At 39.3% G+C, this 24,115-nt stretch overlaps 1 protein-coding gene across 1 annotated transcript in view; it reads right to left on the reverse strand.

Moving 5' to 3' along the window:
- Positions 1–6,685: 6,685 nt before the first annotated feature.
- Positions 6,686–24,115, reverse strand: part of bmp5 (bone morphogenetic protein 5) — a 39,676-nt gene continuing 22,246 nt past the window's right edge. Inside the window, exons 5-9 of the mRNA XM_038974615.1 lie at positions 15,911–16,059; positions 8,248–8,445; positions 7,584–7,660; positions 7,038–7,148; positions 6,686–6,835 (exon numbers count right to left, since the gene is read on the reverse strand). Coding sequence (XP_038830543.1) covers positions 6,686–6,835; positions 7,038–7,148; positions 7,584–7,660; positions 8,248–8,445; positions 15,911–16,059 — 685 coding nt within the window. The remainder of the gene's footprint in view (positions 6,836–7,037; positions 7,149–7,583; positions 7,661–8,247; positions 8,446–15,910; positions 16,060–24,115) is intronic.

Here is a 24,115-nt window from a genome sequence, read left to right on the forward strand (position 1 = left end):
GGGTATGGATGTGGGTACACAGACCTGCGAACAACTACTCTGTTTATCATATATCCTGAAGCCTGACCCTGTATATAGCTTCTTACTTTCTCGTGTTCTTCTTATTTCTTATTTTTATTTATTTCGTGTTTTTGTTCTACCTTATGTTATTTTTAGTGCTACATTGATATTGATTACTGCATTGTTGGATTTGAAGCTTGCAAGAAAGGCATTTCACTGTACTTGTGCACATGACATTGATACTGAAACTTGAAACTTGGGCCCTCATGATGAATTCAGGTTTTTTGGTGCCCCCACCCTCATTAAAGTTGCCCTTCCCTGATCCGGGTTAAGAATGACCATGAAACCATAGGAATATGAAGATTGATTCATAATAGTACTTGATAAAATAAAAAATACATCTGTTCAAGGTACAAAAACTAGTAACACTCAAGCAAAGAAAGACATAAAGAATGAAAGAAAGAAAAACACTCTACACAAACTTTAGCGGATTGTCATAGGTTGTTTTACTGCTGTTTTCAGAGCAGCCATTTTGTGGTGTGCCTCAGAAGTAAGGGACTGTTGATGTGATGGGATTCAGAGCACCTCTGACTCACTGTAGGCTGTAATTCAGCAGGAGGCCCTCCCAAGGGGAAGGAGGCAGTGTATCAATCTGCCCTCAGTATTGCAACTCCTTTCATGTGGTCAGGGGGTTTACGCTAAGAGGCCTCTATACTTGCTGAGAGTTCCTGAAAGTAGGAGTTTATTCATGCTAGCCCCGTACGTTATAGAGAGGGAGAAATGTAGCTGGATTGGAAAGAATCCATGATATTAAACAGTAGATGGGATTGTAAGTGCTAGAAGTAATCATGCCAGGCAACAGGCCACAGGAATGCAAATCATCCTCCACGCCAAGAGTTAAGTTAGCAGGTGGCCTCTTCTATTCATTGAACATCAACACTTTTCGATGGAGCGCACATAACATCTGGGGAGACTGGTCACTGCTTTAAATTAAGTGAAATATAGTCACTCAATGTTCTGCCATTTGAGAAAAAAGGTATAAAAAGGGGTGACTGAGGGAAGAAAAAGTATAGCTGAATACATGTCCTGTGTTTGGTGAAGGTCAATACGGTTGTGTAAATAAATATTCATCTTTAACCTAATCCCTTTGGTTATCTACCTTTCCAAGTGTACTGAACATCCCTGGGCAACCAAAGGACAGGAAAGCCCTACTTGGACTGATTTGTTAGACATGGGGTGAATGCAAGAGCTATTCATCCCAGGTCCCTGCTCTCATTTCCTAAATGAGATATTGCATTAGTTAGGACAGCGCATGCTCCTGTTGATAGAACCTTTTTCTGATTCGACTTAAACCTGCTCATTTCACAGGTAGATGCTTCCAGCTTTCAGAATAAAATGTGTGTGAGAAGTAGATTAAGATCACTTTATTTGTACACAAGATCACTTTATTTGTACAAAAGATCAACTTATTCATACACAAGATCACTTTATTTGTACACAAGATCACTTTATTTGTACACAAGATCACCTTATTCATACACAATATCACTTTATTTGTACACAATATCACTTTATTTGTACACAATATCACTTTATTTGTACACAATATCACCTTATTTGTACACCCAAGATCCAATGGAAGAAAGACACACATAAACACTCAGGTTGGAAAGGTTGGCGCAGGGGGCTGCCCTACCATGGCGCCACGTGGAGAAGTTTTTGTTTGGTTTTAAGTGCCTTGCTCAAGGGCACAACGGCATGCAATGGCATCTATGATTTGATACCAGCAGCCCTCCGTTTGCCAGCTCACTTCCCGACAGATTTTTCCCATCAGACCCGGGATTCAATCTTGCAACCCTCCGGTTGCTTGCTCGCCTCTCTAACCGCTAGGCTCCCTGTTGCTAGGCTACTCTATAAACGAAAAAATGTACTTTATGTACAGTGGCGTGTATTCGTGGATGCCAAGGGAACCCAGGCTTCCCCCAAAAATGAACTAAAAAAAACCTATTTAAAATAATGTATCTTTCGTCTCTCTGTGTTTCATAATTTTGATTCAATTCGCAAGAGACTGAATGTATCTCACCGGAGAAAGCATCTGAGCAAGCAAAACAGTGCCTCTGTCTCTGTATGTGTAGCCCGTCTATCTGATGCTGTCTGGTCAAAAAGAGTATGACATTGTTGCAGCCCGCAGAATTGAATGCAAAGGAAGCCAGAGAGCATTTGGCCTCTGTTGATAAAAACATAAAAGAAATAAAAGCCCATCAACATTGAGCTAAACTGAGTGAGCTCAACTGTGAAATTAGCCATGGATGGAGACATGGATTTGGACTTAATTATCCATACTGGCCAATGATTATAACATCGATTCTGATCCAACCATTAATTCATATTGTGCCTATGGCCTGAGAGGATGGTAAGGCCCCGTGTGGCTCAGTTGGTAGAGCATGGCGCTTGCAACGCCAGGGTTGTGGGTTCGATTCCCACGGGGGGCCAGTACAAAAAAAGTATGAATGTATGTACTTGTAAGTCGCTCTGGATAAGAGCGTCTGCTAAATGACTTAAATGTAAATGTAATGGTAGTTCAATATGCTGCTAGATGTAGTAGGCTAACATTAATTAACTGTCACGTTCCTGACCTGTTTTTCCTTTTTCTTGTATTTATTTAGTTGGTCAGGGCGTGAGTTGGGGTGGGTTGTCTATGTGTTATTTTCTATGTTGGGATGTTTGTGTTCGGCCGGGTATGATTCTCAAGCTGTCAATCGTTGTCCCTGATTGAGAATCATACTTAGGCAGCCTGGGTTTCACGTGTGTTTTGTGGGTGTTTGTATCTCGTGTCTGTGTTCGTGCCACACGGGACTGTTTTCGGTTTGGTCACGTTTGTTGTTTTTGTATGTGTAAGTGTTCAGTTTTACGTTCATTAAATAATGACTACTTTCCACTCTGCGTGTTGGTCCGATCCATGCTCCTCCTCGTCTGAGGAGGAGAACGACTTCGACAGCCGTTACATTAACTAACTGGCTCATCATTGCCCATGAAAGGAAGTCAGGCTAGTGAGCAAGCATTTTAGCCAGGTAGCCTAGGAAAACAAAAACTAAAAGCATGTTCTATATTGTGGTAACTCTCCGTGGTTCTAAATTATCAGTTATTTAGCAGTCCGAAAATGTCGGAAACATTAACTTGCTTGACTATGCTGTAGGTGATGTAACTGTTCGTATGCTTTATGGACTTCACAGGACGAATGTTGCTCTCCGGTTTTGTGATGAAACAAAGGTGTAGTTGAATTTATTCTGGCAAGGCATAACAGGTTATAGAGCAAACAACGCAATTATCACAACAAATAGGTTGTAATATGGCTTTTTTTCTGGCCTGGCTTCCTCAGTGATTTTACCCACGCACCCCTACTGTTTATGTATATTGGATAAACAATTAGTTTGACTGAATCCTGCTCTTGGTGTGTTGGTGGTTATTAGGGGTCATTTCCTCAATGGTTAACTATCTGTTCTTCATCCCATTTGAGCCAAGTGGGAGCTGGAATAGCAACTATGGCAAATATCATTGCTTCTCTTTTTATCTTGAACGATAGGAGGCAATGTCAGTGGTCAGAAAAGTAAGTAGAACTGTCTTGAACTGAATTGTGTCTCCAAAGTGTTTGTGTGTCACAGAGAAAACTGAATCCATTTAGATATTCTCCCTCTTGGCAGTTGTCGTTCTAATAGCGTGGATTTCCTAGCTAGTTGATTTGAAAGGTCACTTCTCTATGGAAACCCCATGCACAACGGTGCTTTACCAACAGCTGCTTGGCGGGGCTCATGATTAAGTGCTAGCAAAGACGAAAACAGCATAACAACCATTGTGATCACACCACCGCAATTCAAACCCTGATGCTACTGATATACTATGCATTAAACAATAATGTAGCAGTAAAACATTTGGTCACTGTATGGTCTAAACCATACATTTATTCTATATTCTCCAAAATAGGAGGGATGCCTCTTTGGTGCCTAGTGACTACAGATCACCACACACAGAAACAATATGATGTTGTAATCCTCCCTGTCAGGAGTAAGGAGAGAGCTCTGCTGAAGCTCACAAAACAACTAAACACTAGCAGTCTGTCACTACGCAGCAGATGTACAGGCTCCCTGGGTGGACCCCTATGTTTATATCATACTTGTCAAACATTTATAAATCTCAGACGGTAGTCCGGCAACAGTGCATAAAACATCCATAGAATTCCAAACACTAATACACGAAGACAACTTGGATTTGAAAGACTTGAAGGCCTGCAGCTGGAGGACAAAAGAGAGTGTTTGTCAATGGAGTTTCTTTAAGGTGGGATTGGTGTTTTAAGCCTTTGGGGGTGGGGAAAATTGTTATTTTCACATTTAAACTGAAAATCTTTTAAGGGATGTAAATTGTCTGTTTACTTTTTAATATGTTTTGGTTTAGTTAATAATAAATTGAAAGTATTTGGAAGCAATATTTTCAAAAAGATCATTTAATAATATGTAAACAACACTAACAATACAGTAACCTGTATTTTTCCCAAACATATATTACTCAAATTACTATGAAGCATAACAACATGACAATAATAATATAACATCAATAATAATACAAAAATAACAGTGATATAACCACAATTGGGCAAACAATGTATTTTCTCACACCTTAACCAAACCTGCCCAAAGCATGCATCCACGTGCGCCATCGTGCGCATTTTGATTTTGTTTATCTCCGCCATATGCATTCATGACACGCAGGTTAAAATACCAAAACCAACTGAGAACCAACTATATTAATTTGGGGACAAGTTGAAACACACATGAAACATTCATGGACATTTAGCTAGCTTGCTGTTGCTAGCTAATTTGTCCTGGGAGATAAACATTGACTTGCTATTTTATCTGAAATGCAAATGGTCCTATTTTTTTGCTGGATCTTTGTAGAATTTTGTCCCATTTTGAGTCATACAAAATTGTGTGTTCTCTACTCCGAAAATGAATCCACAGTTAAAATTATTTGTTTGTCCGTTTTCTTTGATTAATCTCTCCTTGTTAATTTTTCAATCACCCATGTGGGTAAGTATGGTCGTGAAAACAAAAGAGTAGATGGGAGAGGCAGGAATTGTAGCGCGTCAAGCGTCTCAAATGGAACCAAGTTCTATTTTAGCATCTGGCTACGCAGACGCTCGTTGACACATGCAAGCAGTTTGGATTAAATGATTGAATAACGTGTACATGATGTGTACATTTATTTTGTAACACTCGCGCACGTAACGTGGCCGGTCTAGTCAGCATGTTAGGGATGTTTCATCCATTATGTATTGAATATGTAAAATATGAAAATATATACTGGCCAAAAAGTACTTTTAAGAGAGCTACTGCACAACTTTTGCCTAATTGTCATATATTCCTACTGTTATTGAACTATGACATTTCAAGGGTCTGAGAATATAGCAGGCCAGTCCTCATGTTTTTTCAGTGAATACTCTGGAAATATGTATTCAACAGAATGTAGCAATGGGATACTTTGGCATAGAGGAAGTGCCTTTCAGCATAACTTATTTGATATAAAACATGATATATACATATATTTTATAGCCAGAAGTCTAAGGATACCGTATAAACAACCACAAGTTTTTCCAAACCCATTTTCATGATAGACTGAAGACTGTGCACAGTGTAAATATGATTAACTTCAAGCCTGAAGGAAAAACTCAAGAGTGTTATTCAAGGGAACCTATTTGAAATACTTACTTTGCTCTTTTACGTCATACCTTTAATGTGATTTATGTTGTGCCAGGCTCTTACTCACTCAATGACATCAATACGGATTCTGCTTTAACACATCTGATGGATAAATCAAATACATTTTTGCAAGTTGCATAGGCTAGTATAGGTTATAATGTGCTTACAAAACCTTAATAATACAATGTTGATGCAATAATTGACACTATTTCTAGGTAAGATACTGTAGCTACGCAAACCATTTTCAACTGCTATGTCATAGGATTTTACCTCATTTTACTGTAGCAGCATTTTGTAAATCTTTTTTGAGTGGTTAGAATGGTTTAAAACAATGGTTTGAAAATGAAATCTAATTTAACAGTTTGAAAAACAGTGCTATACACTCTTAGAAAACGGGTTCCAAAACGGTTCTTCCGCCGTCCCCATAGAAGCACCATTTTGGGTTCAATGTAGAACCGTATGTGGAAAGGCTTCTATATGGAACCCCAAAAGGTTCTACCTGGAAACAAAAGGGTTTCTTCAAATGGTTCTCCTATAGGGACAGCCGAAGAACCATGTTGGAAAAATGTGTATACATAGTTGAACCGTATTCAATAACAATACGTCCAATAGATCCATATCGGATCGAGAAGTTTCCTTTTGCTAAGATGTACAACAAAATCCTACAACTATAACAACGTACCTGTATATGTTTGATATGGCCTATAGGAGAGAGTGCCAAGTGATGTCAAATATACATGCACTCTAATTTCATATTCTAAGTCATATTCATTGTACAATATTGAGTGTTACCACAAAAATAGGGGGAAATAAATAAGTTAATACAACTAATATATACATAATGCTGTACATCACACCTCCAACCTATCTAAATCAATATTGTACTTTTTCAGCAATACCACATATAGTATCTGAAATATAACGCTGCTTGTCCGTTAATGGCAACCACATGACCTGACGACCATGTTTCTGTATTTCTTGAGGATGACATTTGAGCTGTCATCAAAGTAAAGCACAGATATAGCGTTCAGCTTGGTCGGTGCACAACATGGCTTTGGCACATTGTCAGGGAACATCAGATGGACCTGTGGAAGTGAACAGAAAGGACTGAGTAAAATATTAATTAAAATGACTGAAAGAAAGAAAGGACTGAGTATAGAAAGGAGAGCATCAAAGCAGCAGTTTGAGAAGCTCATAAAATCTATATGGTGTGGGATTAATTATCACCATATTGTTAAAGAAGTCAATATGAATTCAAATAAGTAACTTTTGAGGCTTTGCACTTACCAGGGTTTGCACAATGGCGTGATTTGTCGCATTCATATGCGCATTGAGTGGAAAAGAACATTCCCCATCGCAGTAAAAAGCAGCATAGCCTTCAGGTGCAATAATCCAGTCCTTCAAATAGAATTAAAAAAGACAAAATAAGCCTCAACGTGCTCCTCATTGAATATTGAAGACACTTCATTGACACTTGATGTGTTTTCTTTAGTCAGTCATCTGTCTGTTTCTCGTGCACTGCATTGAATACCCTAAATAAGTGTTGAAACTAAAAGAGACGTTTTTACAAACACACACATATTTGTAACACACATGTAACACACATGTTATGATTCTGATATATTTTTTAAACTAATTGGTCTTTTGACCAATCAAATCAGCCATGAAAAAGAGCTGATGTTATTGGTCAGAAGACCAATTAGTGGAGAAAAAAAAAATTGGGCTGAATTGGGCTGCCTGTCTAAATGCAGCCTATGTGCCTTCTGCTCTGACATGCTTATGACAGTGTAGAATAAACATGGTAAAGTTCAAATGGTATTCCATCTTTCTTACCTGCCACCCTAAGTCTCGGAAGCTGACGTAAAGTTCATGCTTCTTGCAGGCTTGTTTCTGTTCACTGGTGTTATGATCTGAAAACAAGAAACATTAAATTAATCTGCAAGTTTACCGGTTTTTCATGCATCATTAGGCTTTTATTTTATTTTATTGAGCACTATTATTATTTTGGACAATAGGAAACTAGAAAATGATTAATGAAATGTTAACAAACTGTTAACAGCAAATGGCAGCACCAACTCATTTATTGTTATTACAGTAAAGCGGCCACTGAAAGGGTGTTGACTGGGTGTCCCTAACGCACTGAACCACATCAGTTCTAAACAGATGTGGAGCTGAAGCAAGTGCACATAGACTTCTATAAAATGACAGCCAAATGAAACAAATTTATTGAGGGTCATTGGGGACGTTTTGTGTACTTTAGCTAGAGTATTTGTATAAGGTGAGCGTTACATGTTAATATCCATGGACCATCCTGAGTTGAAGGAAGGGTAAAAGATTCAGCAGGTAGGTTTATTATTTTGAAAATCTACCTGTTTTAAATGGATCTATAGTACACGTGTACTGCCAAAACAAGGCTAATTGGCAATAAGAGGCTGCTTGAGTAGACATAACATCCTGGAGTGTAGACATAACAATTATGATCGTTTAATATGCCCACCTCCACTTTTCGGTGCCTGTGATGATTCCTGTTGACCACCTGATTTGTTGCGATTGTGATTATTTTTCTTTCCACCAGCGGCCCTGACAGAGCGCAACAATACCTCACTGGCCTTGAAGAATGAGACTAGGAACGGCTGTTTGGATTGTGGTCCATTCCTACCAACGATGCCAGCAGACTTCATGTTGATACTCCGTCCTTTTAAAACAACAAGCAGTGTTGAATAGCAGCAAACAGAAGCATAATTACGTTCCTATTCACCGGGGCGCAACATAAGAGTTTATTTCCAAAAGGAAATATCAACCAATCCTTCACATTTGTGTTTTTACATCAGAAAGGATTGCTTATGGATACTGTCATGTGTGTGTAAAATATTACCGTTCTCAGATGTTTCATTCAGAGATTTTAGATGTACAGTTGAAGTCAGAAGTTTACATACACCTTAGCCAAATACATTTGAACTCAGTTTTTCACAATTCCTGACATTTAATCTTAGTAAAAATTCCCTGTCTTAGGTCAGTTAGTATCATCACTTTATTTTAAGAATGTGAAATGTCAGAATAATAGTAGAGCGAATTATTTGTTTCAGCTTTTATTTCTTTCATCACATTCCCAGTGGGTCAGAAGTTAACATACACTCAATTAGTATTTGGTAGCATTGCCTTTAAATTGTTTAACTTGGGTCAAACGTTTCGGGTAGCCTTCCACACGCTTCCCACAATAAGTTGGGTGAATTTTGGCCCATTCCTCTTGACAGAGCTGGTGTAACTGAGTCAGGTTTGTAGGCCTCCTTCCTGCCGTACGCTTTTTCAGTTCTGCCCACAAATTTTCTATGGGATTGAGTTCAGGGTTTTGTGGTGGCCACTCCAATACCTTGACTTTGTTGTCCTTAAGCCATTTCGCCACAACTTTGGAAGTATGCTTGGGGTCATTGCCCATTTGGAAGACCAGTTTGTGACCAAGCTTTAACTTCCTGACTGATGTCTTGAGATGTTACTTCAATATATCCACATAATTTTCCTACCTCATGATGCCATCTATTTTGTGAAGTGCACCAGTCCCTCCTGCAGCAAAGCACCCCCACAACATGACGCTGCCACCCCCTTGCCCCCTTCATGGTTGGGATGGTGTTCTTCGGCTTGCAAGCCTCCCCCTTTTGCCTCCAAACATAACAATGGTCATTATGGCCAAACAGTTCTATTTTTGTTTCATCAGACCAGAGGACATTTCTCCAAAAAGTACGATCTTTGTCCCCATGTACAGTTGTGAACCGTAGTCTGGCTTTTTTATGGTGGTTTTGGAGCAGTGGGTTCTTCCTTGCTGAGCGGCCTTTCAGGTTATGTCGATATAGGACTTGTTTTACTGTGGATATAGATACTTTTGTACCTGTTTCCTCCAGCATCTTCACAAGGTCCTTTGCTGTTGTTCTGGGATTGATTCAAACTTTCCGCACCAAAGTACGTTCATCTCTAGGAGACAGAAAGCGTCTCCTCCCTGAGCGGTATGATGGCTGCGTGGTCCCTTGGTGTTTATACTTGCATACTATTGTTTGTACAGATGAACGTGGTACCTTCAGGCGTTTGGAAATTGCTCCCAATGATGAACCAGACTTGTGGAGGTTTACATTTTTTTTTCTGAGGTCTTGGCTGATTTCTTTTGATTTTCCCATGATTTCAAGCAAAGAGGCACTGAGTTTGAAGGTAGGCCTTGAAATACATCCACAGGTACACCTCCAATTGACTCAAATGATGTCAATTAGCCTATCAGAAGCTTCTAAAGCCATGACATAATTTTCTGGAATTTTCCAAGTTGTTTAAAGGCACAGACAACTTAGTGTATGTAAACTTCTGATCCACTGGAATTGTGATACAGTGAATTATAAGTGAAATAATCTGTCTGTAAGCAATGGTTGGAAAAATTACTTGTGTCATGCACAAAGTAGATGTCCTAACCAACTTGCCAAAACTATAGTTTGTTAACAAGAAATTTGTGGAGAGGTTGAGAAACGAGTTTTAATGATTCTAACCTAAGTGCATGTAAACTTCCGACTTCAACTGCATATTTTGATATTTTTTGGCAAAACGCTACAAAACGTATACGTTGTTTAGCTGGAATTTTTTATTTTTTATTTAACCTTTATTTAACTTGGCAAGTCAGTTAACTTGGCAAGTTTACATTGATGGCCTACCAAAAGGCAAAAGGCCTCCTGCGGGGATTGTGGCTGGAATTAAAAATAAACATATATTAAATAAAAACATAGGACAAAGCACACAACACGACAAGAGAGACAACACAACACTACATAAAGAGAGACCTAAGACAACAACATAGCATGGCAGCAACACATGACAACAACATGGTTGCAACACAACATGGCAGCAGCACAACATGGTAGCAGCACAAAACAGGGTACAAACATTATTGGGCACAGACAACAGCACAAAGGGCAAGAAGGTAGAGACAACAATACATCACGCAAAGCAGCCACAACTGTCAGTAAGTGTCCATGATTGAGTATTTGAATGAAGAGATTGAGATAAAACTGTCCAGTTTGAGTGTTTGTTGCAGCTTGTTCCAGTCGCTAGCTGAAGCGAACTGAAAAGACGAGTGACCCAGGGATGGGTGTGCTTTGGGGACCTTTAACAGAATGTGACTGGCATTACGGGTGTTGTAAGTGGAGGATGAGGGCTGCAGTAGATATCTCAGATAGGGGGGAGAGAGCACTAAGAGGGTTTTATAAATAAGCTTCAACCAGTGGGTCTTGCGACGGGTATACAGAGTGATGTGTCCTACAAGCAGCATTGGTGGCAAATCTGATGGCCGAATGGTAAAGAACATCCAGCCGCTCGAGAGCACCATTACCTGCCGATCTATAAATTACATCTCCGTATTCTAGCATGGGTAGGATGGTCATCTGAATCAGGGTTAGTTTGGCAGCAGGGGTGAAAGAGGAGCGATTACGATAGAAGAAACCAAGTCTAGATTTAACTTTAGCCTGCAGTTTTGATATGTGCTGAGAGAAGGACAGTGTACCATCTAGCCATACTCCCAAGTACTTGTATGAGGTGACTACTTCAAGCTCTAAACCCTCAGAGGTAGTAATCACACCTGTGGGGAGAGGGGCTTTCTTTTTACCAAACCATATGACCTTTGTTTTAAGGGCAGATAAAGCTTTTTGGACACAAAATCCGGGGAGGGGCTAGCTGAGTATAAGACTGTATCATCTGCATATAATTGGATGAGAGAGCTTCCTACTACATGAGCTATGTTGTTGATGTAAATTGAGAAGAGCATAGGATCGAGGATCGGGCCTAGGATCGAGCCTTGGGGTATACCTTGGTGACAGGCAGTGGCTGAGACAGTAGATATTCTGATTTTATACACTGCACTCTTTGAGAGAGGTAGTTAGCAAACCAGGACAAAGACCCCTCAGAGACACCAATACTCCTTAGCCCAATGGTATGTTCGTATCATGTATATTTGTGACCGACCAGCTTAAATCAGTCTTATGTAGCAAAATTTAAGATTGTGTTTTTTACATTGGATAAAAGTAGAGACTCAGAGCTACAAAATGGTACATCATATACTACAGTTGAGGAACAATGGGAAAGTAATTTTGCTTTGAAAGTTGATAAACTCTCTTTTGAGACAATAGCCTTTAAATGTTTTGGTACTACTATTGGAGAGCCCTTCTTTGTCTACACCCATTCAGCATCATTCACACCCTCTTCAGCTTTAGCCCCACCCAGCTCTTAAAACTTCTTGCCACTATAGGGGGTGCTGTTTTCGCATTAGCATAATTTCCTCTACAGATTAAACTGCCTCTTATTCAATTATTGCTCTTACTATATGCATATAATTAATACCATTGGATAGAAAACAATCTATAGTTTCTAAAACCGTTTCAATTTTGTCTCTGAGTTAAACAGAAGTCATTTGACAGCACTTTCCCTGACCAAGAAGAAGAATGCAAGATGTGTATGCTCGCTTCAACGCTCTGCCTATATATGGTCACGCCACCTATGACCCGAAACACACTTCATTCGTCTTCCTCTGGGTGTCAAGAGGACGTCAGAGGAGAAATTTTTTGTTTACCTTGTACTGACGTGAAATAAGACCTATTTCTTTGGCGTGACCGACAACTTCCGGTTCTCTGATTCGCGCTATTTGGAGGTGCGATTGTCTACTGTTTTGCTGCCGTTACGGATGAAAACTATCTCCGTCTCGAAGTTTGTTTGATACATGTGACCATATCATCTTAATGTATGTTTTTTCAATATAGTTTAATCAGATTATTTGAATTTTTTCAGGAGTTTTGCCGTGTTCCGTTCTGTGACTTTTTTTACTTTGGCCAGTCGACCAGTACATATGCTAAATGAAGAGGGAAAGTTGCCATTATGAATGGATTGAACGACTCATCAGGACTAAGGACACATTGATCAACATTCTGATGAAAGATCAGCAATAGTAAGACCCAATTTACGATGTTATTTCATATATCTGTCGTGCATGTGAACTGGTCGGGGGCGCCCAGCTGGTTCTGGCTGGCGTGGCTATGCTAATTTAGCGCTACATTTTGTTTTCGCTATAAAACATTTAATAAATCTGAAATATTGTTTGGATTCACCAGATGTTGGGCTTTCAATATCTGTACGCTGTGTATTTTTCTGAAATGTTTTAAGATAAGTAATTAGTTATATGACGTTGGTCTCTGTAATTGTTCTGGCTGCGTCAGCACTATTTCAGATTGCAGCTGCAATGTAGAACTGTGATTTATACCTGAAAAATGCACATTTTTCAAAAAAAAACTATGCTATACCATAAATATGTTATCAGACTGTCATCTTATGAAGTTGTTTCTTGGTTAGTGGCTATATATATTTTTATTTAGTCGAATTAGTGATAGCTACTGACGCAGGAAAAAACTGTTGGAGTAAAAAAATTGTGTCTTATGCTAACGTGGTTAGCTAATAGATTTACATATTGTGTCTTCCCTGTAAAACATTTTAAAAATCTGAAATGGTGGCTTTATTCACAAGATCTGTATCTTTCATCTGGTGTCTTGGACTTGTGATTTAATGATATTTAGATGCTACAATTTACTTGTGACGCTATGCTAGCTATGCTACTCAGTGGGGGGGGAGTGGGGGGTGATCCCGGATCCGGGTTGGTGACTCGTTACTCCTTAGCCCAATGGTATGTTCGTATCATGTATATTTGTGACCGACCAGCTTAAATCAGTCTTATGTAGCAAAATTTAAGATTGTGTTTTTTACATTGGATAAAAGTAGAGACTCAGAGCTACAAAATGGTACATCATATACTACAGTTGAGGAACAATGGGAAAGTAATTTTGCTTTGAAAGTTGATAAACTCTCTTTTGAGACAATAGCCTTTAAATGTTTTGGTACTACTATTGGAGAGCCCTTCTTTGTCTACACCCATTCAGCATCATTCACACCCTCTTCAGCTTTAGCCCCACCCAGCTCTTAAGGGTTGTTGCGAATGTACTAACAGCAGCAGTCAAGCACCCAAGCTAACTTGTTAGCTACGTAAGTGAGAGAGAACAGCTCACTGAACATTACTCACCCTAGCAAAGCTGGTTAGGCTGTTGTGTTATCCAGAGCATTGGAGACTGCAACTGTGTTGTCAGATTGTCCGTTAGTAAATTCAGAGCATTTCGCGTTCAGAGTGCACACCGGATGCTTTGGCCAATTAGTAGGGTTGATCCGAACATTCTGATGGCTTTTTCTGTCAAAATTAGAAATGTGTAATATCTGAAAATGTAGCTAGCTAGAATATCTTAATATCTTATCTTATCTTACATTATTCATGGTTGGAAGCGTCTCATGTCGGATGCCATGGTTGCCCTTAGGTTGAAGATGTAATCCGGAGACAGGTGTTTTCTACATCTCCTTAGCTATTATATTCCACTGATTTCAAAACTCAGTCCCCCAGAAAGTGGAGAGCAACACTTATGCAGTTTTAATACATGATACACTTAAAAAAAGCCACGCTAGACAAGATTACTTAGACATATTGACCAGCTCAAATAGACAGAAGCGCGCTAAACTCAGCAAAAAAAGAAACGTCCCTTTTTCAGGACCCTGTCTTTCAAAGATAATTTGTAAAAATCCACAGATCTTCATTGTAAAGGGTTTAAACACTGTTTCCCATGCTTGTTCAATGAACCATAAGCAATTAATGAACATGAACCTGTTGAACGGTCGTTAAGATACTAACAGCTTACAGATGGTAGGCAATTAAGGTCACAGATATGAAAACTTAGAACACTAAAGAGGCCTTTCTACTGACTCTAAAAACACAAAACAAAAGATGCCCAGGGTCCTTGCTCATCTGCATGAACGTGCCTTAGGCATGCTGCAAGGAGGCATGAGGACTGCAGATGTGGCCAGGGCTATAAATTGTAATGTCCGTACTGTGAGACGCCTAAGACAGCACTACAAGGAAACAGGACGGACAGCTGATCATCCTCGCAGTGGCAGACCACGTGTAACAACATCTGCACAGGATCGGTACATTCGAACATCACACCTGCGGGACAGGTATAGGATGGCAACAACAACTGCCTGAGTTACACCAGGAATGCACAATCCCTCCATCAGTGCTCAGACTGTCCGCAGTAGGCTGAGAGAGGCTGGACTGAGGACTTGTAGACTTGAAGCTCTTTAATTGCACCAACCAAAAGAGGGTCAAAATCCTTGCATCATGTAGGCTTGCATTGTTGTTATGAGCATATGCAAGGTCCGTTACACTTGGCTTGACTGCACTAATCTCAGACCACAAAGAGGCTTTATTATTGATTTATGGTCATATGTCATCAGTTAACGTAATATAAATAGCATAAAAATAGATGCAAGGATTATGGCTCAATTTACTCTAGTGTGCATATAATAATAAAATATATATATTTTTAACATTAACATTGTTCCTGAAAAAAAATCCCAAATGAACATACTTAAATTCTTCACTACTAAAACAGCCATTTTATAAGCATGTGAAACATCAGATCCTGCTCTGAAGCCCACCTCTATGAGGAATGTGCATCTCAGGATGCCCATTCAGGATGCCCTACAAACACATGAAGAGGATCTATCCTTAACATTTGTTTATTTTTATTTTAACTAGGCAAGGCAGTTAAGAACTAGGAGCCATGAAGCCAAGCAACAGGTGTTAGGTTAAATGCGGTAGACACATTTCAGTTAAAGGTATTCAGTTGTACAATTGACTAGGTATCCCCCTTTCCCCTTTCCCCAGGGCTCAGTTCTCCTCCCCTGTTGTTCTCTCTGTAGACCACAACCAAGTCATAGGGCTCTGTTTTCTCTTCACAGTATTTATCCTACCTTTGCTATGCAGAAGGCGAACAGCTCTGTCTGTCCTTCTCTCATCTGACATACAGGTTATGATATGGTACCGTATGTATCTCTTCATGGTAAACATCAACATCGCAACCTCAAACCCTGACAATAAGACCTAAACTCTCCTCTATGGACAGCTGTGTCTACCTACAAGATGGCAAAGAACTTGGGTGTGACTTTGGAAGACCAGTTTAGGGGTAACTACAAAGTTTAACTGCCATTTGCTTTTCTATATGTAATTCCCAGCAACAACAAAGGCTGAAGAAAAGTAATGCTTCCATTACCATCCATAGTTTCAACAGAGAGCTGCAGACCCATGTTCTGCAGTGGGTTCAGCACCCAGTGGTTACTGGTAGCTGTGATATCAAAGACCAGCCAGCCCCCATCAGAGGCCTTGATCTTTTTGGAATCCAACAAGAACGTCTCTGCATCCCTGTTGAGGAAAAAATACATAGAAAATCAATACTCAAAGCAATGCACATACATTATGATGTGTAATAGTTTGATTTATTTAATAAAAAAGATTTAGCACAGTGGTGATATAATTGATGGGGCTTCCTCTCCTCTTTAAGCTCTGGAACTAATCATGAAATTCCTGTTTATCCACGTTAATTTTGTTAAAACTTGCACGGGGCCACACAAAGAGAGAACATGCTTCCTCTGTGTCGTTTAGACTTGGAAGCAGAAGAACAGTTAAGGAGGCCCTGACATACCATATTGGAAATTATTATAGAAACAAAGTACCATTTAATAATCCCTACTGGATGCAATTTATTCCATCGTTCTCTCAGATCTGAGCCAAAAACATCCTTTGAAAAACATGTATCTTACTAGTTCAATTTATTGATCCATTTGCTCTGTCCTTTGAGCCCCATATTTTGAAGTAAATTCTTCTGAAATACAGGCACGCAACTTTCACTGGGGACGGGGGGTCATGTCGTCCCTACATTCTGAAATTGCATTTCAAACTCAAATAAAATCGAATCAAATTTTATTGGTCACAATCATGTGTTTAGCAGATGTTATTGCGAGTGTAGCGAAATGCTTGTGCTTCTATTACTGACCGTGCAGCAATATCTAACAAGTAATATCTAACAATTCCACAATAAATACCTAATGGAATAATTTACATTCTGAAATTACATTTCTGTCCCTACAGTTTTATCATTGCAATACGATACAAAAAGTGGCGACGGTGTGCTTTAGGATGACGTGGACGCCTCAGAGCGGTCCGCTAGGCTGTTTGGAGTGTTCAGCAGGCTGGATTTAGGACCATCCGGACACCACAGAATGGGCGGACAGGCTGTGTAAAAGGCAAAGGTACTGGATGGCTGGTTGGACCAACACCAGAGAGTTGAACAGAGGTAGCTGCTGTCAGTGTGTTACACTTTTTTTCCAAGTTGTAAAAGCAAGCAGAGCAGAAACTGGCTACTCTTTAGTTGACTGATGTAGCTGGTAAGGTAACTGCTGTTTAACTTAACAGAAAAAAACCAAACTAGTGTTTATTCGCAGTGCTGAGCTATTAGCTAGTGTGACTGACATATAACATTTGCTAAAGTTTCATCCTCTCTCGACTGAGGTGAATTAATTAGCTGCACTAGCTAGTAGCTACCATAGCCAGGTCAGCTCTAGCCTCTAGCTGTCTGTCAGATTGCGATATGAGGTCCCTATTATAACTATATAACAGCAGTTGCTTGTATGTACAGTATTTTTGGGCCTACCTTTAAGGAGTGGGAAGATTTTCAGACCTAGAAATATGGGTGATCAATATTTAGGCCTATTTCTAGGGAATGTAGTAAACTAATTAGGAAGTACATTTTCTTGGAAAGATAACTGCCCAGTGCTTCTCTGCACATGCATTGGCTATAGCCTACTCTATTTAATTGAAACCACAAGCGCACCTGATCTCGCAGGTACTGTACGGCTACTGAACTTGAAGCAGCAAGAATGATGACAGCGACACTTGCTATTTTTTGCAGAGTCCTATAGGATATAGCCTACCTTTTAGGAGGACGATTTGCAGACATTGACAAATAAATGGTTAATCAATGCTTATTGAAAATGAAAAGGCGCAACCCTCGCTCACCATCGTAGCCTAACCTATGTGTATATTGTGCCTTTTTCTTTTCAGTGATGATTACATTTTTGGATTGCACTTCAACTCACGTTGGTTGAGCGCCCTCCGCTTTGTTCCATTACCAATATTTATTTACAGACAATGTAGTAAACTACAGTCTAATCATATTTAAGTTAACAGCCACGTGATTCTCTGCCCATGTATGCAGCTTAGTCTATTTCAATGAGACCACACATACTAGATGCACTTGAACTCTCACGTCCAACTAGGAGAGGTAGGCTACTAAAGTTGAAGCACAATATTCTGAGTGTGTGAGTAATGCGAAAAAATATGTGGGTAGGGAGAAGTATTTTGACATCCGGATGAAAAGCGTGCCCAAAGTAACCTGCCTGTTACTCAGGCCCAGAAGCTAGGATATGCATATAATTGGTAGATTTGGATAGAATACACTCTAAAGTTTCTAAAACTGTTAAATTAATGTCTGTGAGTATAACAGAACTGATTTGGCAGGCGAAACCCCGAGGACAAACTATCCAGGGGGGAAAAAATTGAGGTCATAGGATTTTCCAATGGGTTTCTATGGGATACCCTTATTATTAGGAACCTGGTTGCAGTTCCTATGGCTTCCACTAGATGACAACAGTCTTTAGAAATTGTTCAATGTTTTTCTTTTGAGAAATGAAGAAGTAGTCCTATTCATTGTAAGTGTCACTCCAGGTGGGCTCTACTGTTTTGGTGCGCGTGAACTGGAGAGCACTTCACATTGTTTTTATCTGGTATTAGAAACAGTTTATTCCGTCTGAAATTTTATCGATAATTTACGTTTTAGGGTACCTGAGGTTGGATTAGGAACGTTGTTTGAAATGTTTGGACCAAGTTTACAGGTAACTTATTAGATACTTGTAGGCATGTTGGGCGAGTTGAAACCAGTGTATTTCTGAATCAAACGCAGATTTTTTGGGGGGGGACATAAAGAAGGATATTATCGAACAAAAGGACCATTTGTGATGTTTCTGGGACATTTTGGAGTGCCAACAGAAGAAGATCTTCAAATGTAAGGCATTAATTATATCGCTATTTCTGACTTTTGTGTCGCACCTGCCTGGTTGAAAAATAATTTTCATGTGTTTGTATGCGGGGCGCTGTCCTCAGATAATCGCATGGTGTGCTTTCGCGGTAAAGCCTTTTTGAAATCTGACACAGCGGCTGGATTAACAAGAAGTTAAGCTTTATTTTGATGTATAACACATATATTTTCAAGAATGTTAACTATTTGAATTTAGTATTTTTGAATTTCGCGCTCTGCAATTTCACTGGATGTTGGCCAGGTGGGACGCTACCGTCCCACCTGCCCATAAGAAGTTAATAATACAATACAATACAATAGGCTAACGCATACAAAGCAGAAAGAGGACCGTTTCCAAATAATCTGTGGGACAAGAAAAATATTTTCATCCCAAAGTCATTTGTCTGACCGCCTGCAGCATGAAAAATGCAGACCGCGCCGCAATGATCTCTGTCAGGTCCTGCAGGCATACCTCGAGAATGCCGCCCTCTAGTGCACAGACAGTACACAACACTGCTCATCATGTCTAAGCAGGATTAGATGGTGACATGGGTCAGGGAAGACCAATCTACAGAGCTCAGGTGAATTTTGCAGTATATTAACAATATCAGTGAATGATACAAAGTTCCATCTTGAATTGATGGGTAGACCTACAGTAGCCACAGGACAGCAGCTTAAAACTACAGTCTGAGATCTGGGAATGATGGTCATTTCAATTATTGAACCATTGATTATATTCTTGGATAACATCATGTATAAATGTACACCAAGGTAATTCTTTGTCATGCCTCATCTTAGGAGGATCAGATGGTGACAGGGGTCTCAGCAGAGTCAGGCAGCCTGGGAAGACCAGTCTGTGACGGAGCTGAGGTGAAGTTTTGCAGATACAAAACGTTATTCTCTCTGTGTAGCAAACACTGGACAAGCCACATACGGTTTCCAAACTGTATCAAGGGTTGATAGAGGCTTTGCCTGATGTCACAAAACATTCTGAAACAAAAATGTGAAGAAGACCCAGGGGCAGGATTCACAAAACCTTCTTAAGATTCCTAAGAAGAAATTTCTTCTTAACAGACTTTTTTTCCCTTGACTATAGACTTAAGAATAAAGTTAAGAAAAATTGCTATTCCTCAATAAAGTTATTGGAAGTGTTCTTAAGGTTTTTCCTAAATTTCTTCCAAAGAAAAAAGTTAAGAAGAAATGGGATTCTTGAAAATAATGCTTTAGGATTTCGTCTTGGAAATGTACTTAACTTTAGGACAGCTAAACACCCGTTCTTGAGACGAATGGATACTTTTGTAACCATGATCATTTTCTTGCGCCACAGACACAGTTGGCTAACGGATATTTAAATACAGCAAGAATACAAATTAAACACGCGTTATCTAGCTAGCTAGTAATTAACAACATATTACAATATTCTAGAAGTGTTAAATAGCTAGCGATATCTCGTCAATTTGCAAAGAAGAACATGGCTAACTTAGCTAACGTTAACATTGTTAGCTATGTTGGCTATAATGTCTTTACACATTAGCTAGCTAACGTAGCTAACTAATTTACCGGTTGCGCAGTCCCTCTACCACCATCTCTACGATGGACGCCTTCTCCTCCAGCTGGTCCACATGAATGGTCTCTCAGCTCCCTACTTCTTAGCAGCCGACTTGACGTCGGGCCACTTCTTTTTTACGGCGTCACTGTCCCTTGCCATACCCCCGACGGCAGAGACAGACTCGGCCACTCTCGCCCATCCTTTCTTTTTGGTCTCTGCAGTGACCACACAGTTATAAAGTTTCACTAATAGCAACCTTTTCCTGGCTGCTATTTCCTCCACCATCACTTCAATCTCTTTTCTTGGTTATCAATTTTTGATTTTGATATAGTTAGTCTGATGGCTATAATGTGTGAAAAATAACAAAATAACCAAATCCGATCATTCCTGTCACATAGGCTTATTTATTGGTTTCAAGCACGTCACTAATGACAATGCCACATAAGGAAAGATATTTAAGAAGTTCTTAAGAAAGATATTTACGAAGTTCCTAAGAAAACTACGAATTCCTAAGAACATTTTGAGGAATTGCATTTAAGTTCTATCTTATGAACTTCCTATTTTTTTCCTTAAGAAACTTCTTACATTTTTCGTAAGTAATGTTTTGTGAATCTGGCCCCTGGTAGAAGCTATTGATGATGATGAATGGATACAGATATGTTTGAATGCCCAGTCATGTTCATATCATCTCAGGCAGTTTAAGACCATCCATAGAATGCACTATATGCCAGTGAAACTGAATTACAAGCACTAAGAAATGGTATTCCTCTGCTGGAGGTGTAAAACACAAAAGGGGACATATTTGCATATGTTATGGTCTTGTGAAGGCTGGCTTAATTCTGGCAAAGAGTATGTTCTTTTATCTCAGCATGTCTACAGATTATCCCTTCTACCTGTGTTGTTTGCTTGGAAATGTTGATACTGGAGACTATTATTAGAAGAAACTGTATAACCAAGCATGTATAGCAGCTAAGAAATGCATTGACATTAATTGGAAGGTTGGTTATCCTCCCACAATGTCAAGTTATGTATCACCAGAATTGATTTATTACAATATTAAGGGTATACTGGGCAACTTTCATAAGGTCTGGGTGCCTTATATGGAATACAGTATGACTAAAGGAGTCTGTATTGAAAACATGCCCACGTCAGTGGAGATAACTATTTAGGCAATCCCTAGCTGCTGGGCTGCTCAGTCCTGGCCCTGGGGGTCTGCCCTCCTGTGGGTTGTCACTCTGGTCCCAAAACCCAAAACCAATAAATTAATATTTCACAAAGATCCTAAAGTTGAGTGGGGTGTGTTGTGTTGGGGCACTGCAGTGTGGTGGACCCCTAGGGACAGGAAGGGGTGACCCAGCTATATTGTGTGCAAGTAAAAAGAGCTATACAGTACTATTAGGCTTATGAGACTAATTATATTGAGGATTTGCTGTTTCTGTGAGTTAATGTAAATTTGACATGTATATATTTTTTGGTGTGTTTTTGTTGTTTCCAAACCTTTTCCTTGAGAATTAAAACAATTAAAGGTGGGAGCTGGGAAGGAAATTGTTTTGGGAGAGAGTTGAGTTATTGACTAGACTGGTGAGGATCGGGCGTGCAGGCGGATCAGGCTGGCTGGTCGGTCTGGCTTAAATTTGGTGGAGAGGAAGTCTTAATAAAGACAATGAAAAGTCTTTATATTTTTTAATTAAGGAGTTGTTCATTTGTTAGGCTATTGGTTAAACACATTTAAATTATGATCTCTTACCTAGCTTGATGACTGTGGGAATTTTTGCTGACTTTTTGTTTTAAATAATTGTCACGATCGTCATAATAAGCGGACCAAGGTGCAGCGGGATATGAAGACATCTTCTTTTATTAAAGATGACGAAACACGAAACGAACACTTTTACAAAACAAAACAACAAAGAAGCTACAAACGTAAGTGCATACACAAGCTACAAACGTTCAACATAGACAATTACCCACAAACACCTAAAGCCTATGGCTGCCTTAAATATGGCTCCCAATCAGAGACAACAATAAACAGCTGTCTCTGATTGAGAACCAAATCAGGCAACCATAGACTTTCCTAAACACCTACACTGAACACTACCCCATACCTACTACAAAACCCCCTAAACAATACACACACCCTAAACTAGACAAAACACACAAACATCCCCCATGTCACACCCTGACCTAACTAAACTAATAAAGAAAATCAATATAACAGAGGCCAGGGTGTGACAATAATGCAGGAAATTAGCTTTAGATCCCCAAAAAACTTCTGGGGGAGGACCCCCAGATCCCCCGCCAGGTTGTCCCTCCCACTTCTAAAACCAAACTTCTAAAAGTGGCGCCCAGGATTGGGGAGTAACGGATTACATGTAAGGGAGTAAAAAAAAACGGTAAATATAATCCGTTACGTTACAAACTAAAATATTGCAATCAGATTACAGATACTTTTGAAAAACTAGATGATTACATCGAGGATTACTTTTAAATTCAGAAAGGATGTTTGCGGAAAAAATCTTTGACACTTCTCTGTTTTCTCAATGACATTCAAATCAGTATTGAAAAAAGGCACAAATTTAAGTTTGTTCCACCTGAGCGAGTCTGACCCCAAGTCAGAGACCAATATGATGACACACCAAATGTGTTTGATGGATCACGGGAAAAGAGCAGGAATGGGCTTTTGTAGGCTACAGTCCAAGTTATGTCTTCCAATGGTGCAATTGCTGTCGGCATCCAAAGATTATCCAACTTGAATAAACGCTTGGCGGTAAGATTACCAGCACTGGTGTAGTCTACTGTGATACGGATATCACTTATTATTGATATCTACATAGCGCATTGATGTGAATCACACTGCTGCTCTCTCATTTAGCTATTTGCGCCTTGGATGGCTGTTCACAAATCTAAATGTATATTTGAACCCAATAATGGTTGAATTCCAGAAGTTTAAGCTGCCTATCAATCATTGTTTTTGAAACCAGTGGACAGCTAGTGAAAAATGTGCTCTTACAACAGCTGCATAGTTCCGATCCCAGCCTATGGAATAAAAGTAGGACTTTTATTACTCAATCTAATTCATGCTGATAAAATAAAATGCATCCATAGGCCTAATGGACACATGCTCAAACTCACACGTTTTTGATAGACTTAAAGGGGCAATCTGTAGTTGCTACATCCATTTTTGGACTTGTAAATTATATAAATTAATGTAAAGATATAATTAAATCGTGTTATTATATTTAGTAGAAAGCGATGGGTTAGAAGAAGCCTACATAACTAACCCATAAAGTAAATTGTAACATTGATGTATGGCCAGCTACCTAAACGTTAACATTGATTTATCATGAAAAAGATGTCGTTCAATTGGTAACATACATTTTTGTCTTCTTCGAATGCCTCTTAAGGGGAAAGTAATCGAAAAGTAACTGCACATAATTAGATTAAGTTACTGAGTTTGGATAATCCAAAAGTTACGTTACTGATTACAATATTGGACAGGTAACTTGCAACTGTAACCGATTACATTTAGAAAGTAACCTACCCAACCCTGGTGGCACCCCTGCTGAAATATACAGTTGAAGTTGGAAGTTTACATACACCTTAGCCAAATACATTTAAAATGTGTTTTTCACAATTCCTGACATTTAATACGAGTACAAAATCCCTGTCTTAGGTCAGTTAGGATCATCACTTTATTTTAAGAATGTGAAATGTCAGAATAATAGTAGAGAGAATGATTTATTTCAGCTTTTATTTCTTTCATCACATTCCCAGTGGGTCAGAAGTTTGCACACACTCAA

Source organism: Salvelinus namaycush, chromosome 35 (assembly GCF_016432855.1).
Source record: "Salvelinus namaycush isolate Seneca chromosome 35, SaNama_1.0, whole genome shotgun sequence".
Taxonomy (NCBI): domain Eukaryota; kingdom Metazoa; phylum Chordata; class Actinopteri; order Salmoniformes; family Salmonidae; genus Salvelinus; species Salvelinus namaycush.